This window comes from Metopolophium dirhodum, chromosome 4 (genome assembly GCF_019925205.1).
Source record: "Metopolophium dirhodum isolate CAU chromosome 4, ASM1992520v1, whole genome shotgun sequence".
In the NCBI taxonomy this organism is placed as follows: domain Eukaryota; kingdom Metazoa; phylum Arthropoda; class Insecta; order Hemiptera; family Aphididae; genus Metopolophium; species Metopolophium dirhodum.
This window is the reverse complement of record NC_083563.1, coordinates 28,698,875-28,709,089: the sequence shown is the minus strand read 5'-3', so window position 1 is coordinate 28,709,089 and position 10,215 is coordinate 28,698,875. Positions and strand designations below refer to the sequence as shown.

Sequence of the window (10,215 nt, the reverse complement as noted above, 5' to 3'; positions counted from 1 at the left end):
TTTAAATTAATTTTGTTTTCGATAGAAAGTTGGATCTATGTAACTACCACAGCTCTTGTAGAAAACTACATTGTGACACTAGTGTCATCTTACTCACAACAAATGGTTTGACTAGCTCATAAGGAAATAGGTAAGTAAAAATGTAATAAAGCATTCCAGACTAGAGGATTTAGGATTTTTTATTAACTTTTAAAATGAAAAAATAGTAATTAGGAGTATGAAAAAAAAAAATTAAACATTTCAACAAATTGTTGAGATTCGTCTATAAACGCCATATTAAGTAAAAAATTATAATATTCCATATAGTTTTCGTTAAAAATAGGTTATAATTTTGTTTATAGGCAAATATATAAACACTGTATTTTGGTTTTAAGTTTTTCTAAGTGATTTGAATTAATTATTTGTCTATACTAGTTATAATATCCAGTAAATTACGTTCTAACAATCCTGACATTTTGGTCATAGTATAAACTAACTAACCACAAACCATGTCTTTAATTAAAAATCTTATGATGTCAGAACTTATGACAACAATTTTGTTTAGTGATCCTATAATTGATACACAAATATTATTTTTTTTTAACATAAATAATTTTCAAAGTAGATTTACTTCACAAATTCTCTTTTTTCAACAACATCACCTTGATCAAATTTATCAGAAAAATATAATACAAGCTTAGCTTACTCTAAATAAACTTAATAAAATAATTTGTTGGAAAAAAATACAATTATTAATATTTCAGATAATTTAACTCAGGTTTTTGGATTATTATTCTAAATGAATACAGTTTAAATAAGTTGATAGGAACAAAAAAAGTAGGTACATTTAAGTGTGTTTCATGGTAGTTTTTTCAACATTACTGGAAATAATATGTTCTTTGTGTTCATATTATAGAATATTGTTAAGTACAATTAAAAGGTAATGTAGATTATAACTAGATTATTTTTAGGTTGCTAACTTGACATTTAATTATAAACTAATACATACACCATGGGTTTTAAAGTCGTTAAGTAATATTGTAGTACAGCGTTTATTTAATGCAATTCCCAAGAATCATGTTTCTTATTCAATTGATTTTATTGGAATGTTGGACAAAATGATTTCTATGCCTACTTATTAATTCTGTATCAAATTTATCATAATTAGTATTAATCGTTAAGATGTATAGTATTTATTCCCGTATAAAAAATATACTATAAGACACATATGTTTTGGACCAAAATTGGTAGGAAATTGTTATTTCAACAGAAACACAAATTAAAAAATATTTGTTTGAAAACAAAAAATTTCCGAAGAAATAATTGTCTACGTACATAAATATATTATACAATATTTCAATATTTTTAATTTAAAAATCAACAAAAATCAGGAACTAATGACACTAAACTTTTAAAAGTAGGTATTTTTTGAGAAATATTTAACTGTTTTAAAATTATGATCAGTCATTCTTCTAAAATACATTATTTAGTAATACTTCAATACTTCTAAATTATAATTTTAAGTTTGGTAATTTATGAACATCAAAATAATTTTGTTTGTATTTATTCACAAGGAATAAAGTAATTTAATTTACTTAAGATTTCATAATATATATTTTATTACTCGGGTTTAGTCATCACTAATTTTTATAAGCTTAAATAGTTTTTGGGCGCAATATAAATAACTTTGAAAAAAAAAGGGAATATTTATATGTGAAATTTATAAAAATAAAGAAAAATAAAATATGATTAAATGAGAAAAATATTGAGTAGGAAAAACATTTAAAATATCACAACCTGACCGTGTGTAATTATTATCAACACTAAACTATTCTATTTTTTTTTTACATTTTACTAAATGTTTATTGTTGTTTATTGTCTGCTATTTACCTATATATCTTTTTTTATAGTCATTATTTCTGTTTTCTAAACATTTTAATTTAAATATTTTTTTTTGATAAAGCTATGAATTTTGCTTAAAAATATCAGTAAACATGTTATAAACTGTTTAATTTTAAGCTATCTAGAATATAATATTCTTTTAGTCATATATTTGTTTAACAAATAAAATGTATACTCTTATTATACTTGATTAAAAGCGGTTAACTTGATTATTATTATTTTTAAATACATTATTCCAACATAAAATATTAAAATATAATCATATAATTTAGGTTTAGGACACAGTTTAGGACAAAATATAATTTTCTATAACTAAGAAAATAAATATTTACTAAAATTGTTTTTCACAAAAAAAATTTTACACAAAAAGAAAAAAAATTACATACAGTCAATTGATGAATAGAGGAACAAAACCATTCGATTAAAATAAATAAAATTATGGAACTAAATTAATCATTTAAAATAAAAGTACTTTTATGCTTTGGTCTGATTGTTAGGAGACTAGGAGTACATTAAAACTATTAGGTAGCTTTCTGCTCAAATCAAAAATATTTGAGGCTATAACATCTAGCCAATATAGGTGTGTTTACTTTGTTTCATTTTACCTTCAGAACATACAGTAGCTGAAGATTATAACTTTTTCATTTTTATGCTGTCATTCAACATGTTGCATTTTGTGTTTTAGTCATGTCTGAATCGCTACTGGTTGTTGATGGTTGCATATTACTTGTCCCAGCTCCCTCTGTGTTAGAAAAATCAACAATGGTTAATCATTATAAAAAAATAAAATTATGGTAAATGTATTTGTTGTTTAAAAATAGTACCACTGATCAATTCAAATAATTAATATTATGATTAACCTAGTAAACTAACTTATTAATTTTTTTTTTTAATTGGTTAGTCAACAAAATGGTAATATCATGAATAATTGTATACCACAATCATTGTATTATATGTATTTAAATATTGGTTATAAACTGTAATCAAATTATTGGAATATTGATATTATATCGAACAATAACTCTTTATTATGTTATATTAGTACGTCTCTTTATCAGTTTCAATGACGCCATACTCAAGTACGTGACTGTATTAGAATCACAAACGAGATTAAATTAAAAATATTATATACCTAGGTAGTCGTATAAATTAATATAATTTATAAAGGATAACTAAATTATTAATTTAATTAAATTATCTCAATTTTGTTTGAATAATGTGTTTTTAATATATCCATTAAAAAATATAATCTAATCTGTGAATATAAATATTTTGGTACTTAAATTAGTAAAAATTATTATTTTTAATTTTAAACTAAAAAATATAGATACCTAATATTAAGTAATTTGATAAGTAGTGATACAAAAATGAATATGCCTACAATCTACATGGATAATTTGAGCTCATAACTCAAACACTATTTGTGGCTATGTTACTGATGATTGATGAAAACATATTATTCATTATTTTTTCGTATTTTAATATAATCAAATAAGAATTATTTTACCATTTGTTGTAAGAGCTTGCAATCGGTCGGGTAAGTCAGCTGTGGACGTCAGTTTATGTTCACCTAGTATATCTGGCAATGCGTTCCTTCTACCGGTTCGTCCAGTCGTTAGAAAGTCAGGACTGATATCTATGTATTGCACTTGTGTGACATCTTTATCTTGATTACTTGTCATTTCTGCAGCTACCATCCTCAATGCTAGAAATAGGTTAAACCACTATTATAGCAACATTATTTACTCAATTTATTAGATATAATATTAGAATATAAGCAAAAATAATTATCATCATTAGAATACTCAGAAACGTGAAATATGCACGATTGTTTAAACTTTAAGTAAACCAACTACCTACCTATATGCTTAACGGATGATTGTATCATTATGTATTTAAAAACTACTCATTATTAATAGGTACATAGGTAATATCCATGCATTTTAAGAACTTTTAATATACAAAATAGGAGAAACAATTAACATAATTGAAGATTAGAAGGTAGAGAACAATACAATACGCACATAATAATATTATTTACTTACAACTATTATTTATACATATGAAATTAGATGTAAAAAATATTATTAGTATTACACCTACAATTTTGAAATACCGATTATTCTATCACTATGTGTTGGGTTAAAAGCAATATCTAATTCAATGGTATTCTAAACAGCAACATTAGTATTCTGAGTCTTGTCTGTATTGTCCAAGTGAATTTCAAACAGATAAACGGTTAATTTTTTTACCTATGACATCCATCATTAATCATGCTCAAAAACCGATCAGAACACTCAAAACGTTAAAATAAAATGGACAACCACACAAGATAGATAAGCCACAGAGGCACAAGTCGACATGGAACAAGTAACACATAGGTATCTGTCTGATTCACCTGATTTATTAAATATATTTTTGCGGTGCTTGCGGAGCGTTATGGACTTGTCACACAGACCGTTGTCAGCCGACTCTGGCGTCATAGTATCGCTGCACGTAGGTACCTGCATCGTTCAACGAAAATCAAGGAGCACTGTCAGCGGACAGACAACGGACCGTGGCGAGGCGTCGGTTACACATTGTGCGCAACGCCAGCCGTCCAACGACGACCGTATCGCTATCGGCCCTATCAACGTCTGGACGTAATCTCGAGGTTAAAAGGCCGACACACGGGTCAGGCCAAGAGATAATGGTTGTAAATCACGCGAGCGAGCGCATCACTGAATCGGCGGCTGGCAAACGACGAGAGTAGGGGAAATAAAATAGAAAAAAACAACCAAAGAATATTATTAAAAAAGGCGAAACGGCGACGATGACGAAATGTTGAAATATTATTAATGGGACGACGACGATCACTTACAATGGGTAACCGTATAACAACCGACGACTTACGAAAGAGGCGGCGGCACCACCACTCGACAGTCCGTTGCGTGTTACTATAACTTCACATAACAATATCATTGTCGTTTTTCGAGCGAGTAACGGCCTCGTCGGTACTTATTGTAAATACGTTATTATCATTATTATTGTTAAAACATTTATTATCATCGTCGTCGCCGAATTGCTTGCAAGTCGCAGCTGCGTTACTCACCGCTATGACATCGCCAGCGTGCGTGCGTTCCCGGGGCCACAGAGTCTTAACGACGACGCATTTTTCGTGCGTGCGCCGTCGCGTCCTCGAGATTCGTGTAAAGTTGGTGGGCGCGCGTCCGTCGGCCACTCGACGTCTCGACGGTCCCCGCTGCGTTTTTCCTCGACCTACGCCTGCTGTGCACCCGCCGCACGCACCGAAGAAAAGACTTGAATTCGCGGCGGCAGCGACGACGACGATATTTTTTGTTGTGATTCGCTGGTCGCGACGGACACGCGTAACGTGAGACCTGAGACGAGACGATGATAATATTGTTATTATTTTTGTTGTTATTATCGCGTACTCGTTATCAGCGAGTGTCGAGTGGTCGTCACAGTCTGTGTTGTAGAGTAGCTGCAGCTCGGATTACGATCTTTAATAATAATTTAAACACAGATCTTATTGATTCATAGAATAAGGAGGACGTGATGTCGCTTAATATTATGCTATCGGCGCCACTTGAATTCGTCACGACTTAAACGAATATCGTCCAATAATTCACGAATCGCGATGTCGTCGCGCCGTCGCGGCTGTCGTTTTCGACTTGTCGTCACTTCGTCAGTGTACTGACTGTACTGATAAATGATAATGCCATATTGGGGTCGGTGGCGCGCGCGCAAGTACGTCACGTCGGGTGGGACGCGCAAGGCACTAGGCAGTGACGTATTTTAGTATTTTGCCCGCCGGGCGCCGAGACGATTATAATATTATTGTCGTTGTCAACTTAAGATATTATTATCTTTTTAGTTTTTTTCTATGGTCCGGACCACTATAATTCAAAATAATAATTAATAATATTTTCAATTTAAATATAATTAATAACTAAGATCATAGACCATAGTTCATGATAAATATAATATAATAATATAAACATTAAGCACAGTTGGCGGAAAAAAAAGCCCACAAAAAAATGCAGTGACTTCTATACGATTGTTCTGTGGTGGTATCAGTGGTGGATTTAAGGGGGGCAGAGAGGCCCAGCATCTAGGTTGATAAATTAGGCCGTTTTATTTTTAAATATTTGTAATTTGTGTCGTAGGTATCATAGAACAATAGTCGTATAGAACTTGGAAAAAGCCGGTAAAAAAAAGTGAGTACTGTCATGGGACACCCGGGTAGAAACGAAGTTTCTTCTCCAACAAATATTATAGATTACAAATACATTTTAGTGGAACCATTCAAAATAAAAGTAAATATCAATAAGTAAATGCAAAGACGCAATTTGGACAATTGATTTGGGGGGGCTAAATTTATAAAATCAATACAGACCGCAACATTTTTTTATTAGTTGGATTTATGAATGTATATATTTAGAAACTTAATAAAACTAAGACTAAGGCTTAAATAAAACTAAGAGGGGCTAGGCCCCCTAGAGCCCCCCCCCCCAAATTGCACCTATGAGTAAATGTTAAAAATAAATGAAAATTATTCAATGATCGAAATTACAGGCCTGTGATAACTGATATAATATGATACGTATGTTTTTACTTGTTTACTAGTTTTGCTTGGTTAAGAAGTTTGAAAATGTAATACAAAGTTCGCCATAAATTTTTCATACACCAATTAAAAATTATCGAAAATACATTAGTACGATATTTTTGACAAGCATTTTAACTAAAGTTCAAATTTAACACATCCATTACAGCAGAAATCTTCAACATTTTCCAACAAGTTGGCTAAATTAAAAATGTTAATTACCTGATGATCGACCACTATTTGTTTAGGTACCTATATAATACATATATAGTACCATATCATAGTACCACCTAGAGAGCCTTTATATCTAGGCTCTCTAGTACCGCCTATCATTAGTGTATCTATGATTTTTTTCTAGGGGGGGGGATATAAAATGTTAAATAGACATTCAGTATACACATATACACATTCATATTATTATATACATCATCCATGTTTTAATGTGTACAAAAATTGGTCTCAGGGGGGGATGGTATGACCCCCCCCCCCCCGTAGATATGCCACTGCCACCTATACAGTATGTCCCAAAAGTCCCGTATCACACTAAGTATCTCCATGGGAAATCAATATATTTAAATTTGGTTGTATACAGTAATAACTAATAAGTATGGAAATTCTGATTGAATAGCATAAGATCCGATTTTTTTGTTCAAAAATTAAAAAATTACATAACATTTTTTTTAGGTAATTATATTTGTTAAATTTCCGTACTTAGATAAGATAGCCGTTTTGTTGATCGTATTTTTTAAAACAGTTCAAAAAAAAAAATATAATATTAAAATAAAATAGAAATTGACTGAATAAGTTAGAGCTAATTATTATTTTGAATTTCTAAAAATAGTAGTTATATGTGACCTATGTCTGTATGCATACTAACCTAACCTAAGAAAACAAACAAGTTATAGCTAAAGACGACAGTGCACGACCATACGTATGACACTAATAGCTATAAAGAAAGACCACAAGTGAATAATTTTAATTATAATTTACAAAACTGAGATATGCGTAAATGTTAATATTATAAATTACTTACTGTAAGATAAAATCATGGACCAGGGCACCACGGCTATTTGTGCTATTTCGTAATTTTAGGTTCACTTAAAGATAATTACAATACTTAAAAGTAGGTAATACCAGTTTCACTGTTCAGTGTTCAGTAAACTATAAGACATAGCTATTGTTATTTCTATTAAAATCAAAACTTTAATTAGGTTGTGTATTAGTTTTGTCGGATTAAAATTTGAAATAGATATTTTATTATTGAAATGAAAAAACAATGATTTTTTTTGGAATTATTATGAATTTTGACATACAAAATATGAGTTATAAAAAATTGAAATCTTATGACTAAAAGCTTTCACTAATAATTAAATATTAATTGATTGTATAAAAAAAATATCAGTTTTCCAATTTTTAATTATTAATATAACGATTATTCTTAGAAATTCAAAATAATAGATAGCTCTAACATGGTAGATTTTCATTAAATTTTAATACATATTTTTTAACTGTTTTGAAAAATATAATCAACAAAACAGCTATCTTGGAAATTTTAAAAACTTGATTGCCTAAAAAATATTTTTGGTAATTTTTGAATTTTTGAATCGAAACCTATTCAATTAGAATTTTCATACTTATTACTGTAAAAAAACCCGAATTTAAATGTATAGATTTCCCATGGAGATACTAAGGGTGATACGAGATTTTTGGGACATACTGTATATTATTTATACTATTACATGCAGTACAATAGTACATTTTAATATAATAATATTATTTTATTATTTCTCCATCGGAAAATTGTATGTTTTTCTTCGTTATTCGTTAATAAAAACTTAAGCGTAAAAGTGTGTTTAAGTCTTAGGTAAACTTTATGATTGCGCACGTGATCAACAGATATAATTAATTTGATACGATTGCCAAATAAAGGTCGACTAATGATCGACTTATATTCTTCAAAAGTTCTACCAGTAAATCGTTGAACCGTGAACCCGGCATGGCTGCATTACAGTGACCCACCTTGGACACCTACTGTATAGCAGATTAGCAGACCGTTACATCTTGCACACCCTTTTATACGTAACTCACAACTAAAATTTTGTTATTGACAATAGTTAAAAACAAATTAATAAAAATGAAATTTTCTTATGCCTATAAATAGTTCAAAATGAGTAAACATAATATTTTGAAAATTTAATTTTGTATAGAAAATGGTATCTAATATAAACAGCCAGTGAAAAGTAATGCATGTTCGATTATTAGTAACATTTTCCACCTTCTTTTTTTTTGTTTTGCAAATATGTCTATTACCTATTTCATTACGTATTAATATTTTGACGTAGGTACATATTTAACAAGAATCTAGAAAAAAAAATCCCACAATCTATACCTAACCGTATTGTTGGGTACAGCTGTCAAAAATAATAATTAATAATGATAAAAATAATATATACAATTTGAAATTTTGAATGATAATTATTATATTATTATAATATTCATAAATAGGTGTATATTATATTATATGATATTGCTATATAAAAATTTCTTATTTATTTATAAACAGATAGGTATACCCTTTATTAATAATAAAAATTAAAAGTACAGTAAGTTGAATCTCAATTTGACAAATATTATACTGAAATTAAATAATATTATATTACAAATGAGTTAATATTTTTAAAATTAATCGTATTCCTGTTAATGAATCCTAACATCTTAAATGATTTTGAAACTAAAGTATTAATATGTAGTTATATACTACAATTATCAATTTTATAATAAAATTCATAACTAATAACATTATCTAGACGATAAAAAGTAATAGGTAACACCGCAATTATTTATATTTAGTGGGAGGTAATTTCGACGACTATTATATAAGTAACAAATTTGTTTAGATTTTACGGTAAAATTAGAAAAAAATCAAAGTGATAATATAATCTGAGAATTAGCATTAAATTATTGAAATATTATACAACTAATTATATATTTATTTTATCCAATTTCAAAGCTGGGCAAGTTAGTCACTTTTTCAACTAATTAAAGTGAAGTTGCATTAATATAAAAAGTAACTAAGTTAGAATATAACTACGTTTCTGAAATTTACCAAATTTCTAACTTAGTTCAATAGAAGTTAGTTTGGTGAAAATAGTAACTTAAGTTAAAGGTTAGAAATTAGGTTTTTTTAGTTTAAAATATAAATTAAAAAAACTATTTATTCAAATGTAATGCATTACATAAATTAATTTTTTAATATTATTAAGTAACAGTAATAGAATAAAGAAAAAATATATATCAAACATTTTGGTTTTTTTCCGTTTATCAAAATTAGAGTATTATTTAATAGTCAATCATAATATTATATAGCATTATAGCCCACCCCAAAAACTATTTCTATATACGCCATATCTATATTACCATTTAACAAACATACCTACACTTTTAAACGATCCTAGTCCATCCTTGATCGAAGTCAAGTTTAACTCTGCATAAAGTCGAAAAATTTCTAGCAACACTAACTGCCAACTGGTCTGGAAGTGGTTCTAATATTTTCAAATTAAATCTTATAACACAGAATAGGTCTATTCTGTGCTTATAGTAGGAAATAGTCCACTATCACATTTCGTTAAGGCATCATGCCATCATCTAATGCTGTAATTGGTCGATGGTCTTGTGTACATTTCTTCCATTTAAGGAACAACAATAACATAATCTTACATAGTCACCTG

The 10,215-nt window shown here is 28.7% G+C and overlaps 1 protein-coding gene across 1 annotated transcript; it reads right to left on the bottom strand.

The window, feature by feature from the left end:
• Positions 1-306: 306 nt before the first annotated feature.
• Positions 307-5,566, bottom strand: LOC132943212 (uncharacterized). The gene is made up of 4 exons (XM_061012090.1): positions 4,973-5,566; positions 4,280-4,613; positions 3,389-3,586; positions 307-2,623 (listed from the first exon to the last, which is right to left on the bottom strand). Exons 2-4 carry the CDS (start codon positions 4,389-4,391, stop codon positions 2,541-2,543), a joined length of 393 nt encoding a protein of 130 aa, XP_060868073.1. The 5' UTR covers positions 4,392-4,613; positions 4,973-5,566; the 3' UTR covers positions 307-2,540.
• Between the last annotated feature and the right edge of the window lie 4,649 nt (positions 5,567-10,215).

Bases quoted from the DNA above. Each gene is read 5' to 3' on its own strand.
- LOC132943212 (XM_061012090.1), bottom strand. From the start codon at position 4,391: ATGCAGGTACCTACGTGCAGCGATACTATGACGCCAGAGTCGGCTGAC. The intron at 3,587-4,279 runs GTGAATCAGACA...ACCTATTTCTAG, and splicing joins AAATATATTTAATAAATCAG to CATTGAGGATGGTAGCTGCA. The intron at 2,624-3,388 runs GTAAAATAATTC...TTTCTAACACAG, and splicing joins GCAAGCTCTTACAACAAATG to AGGGAGCTGGGACAAGTAAT.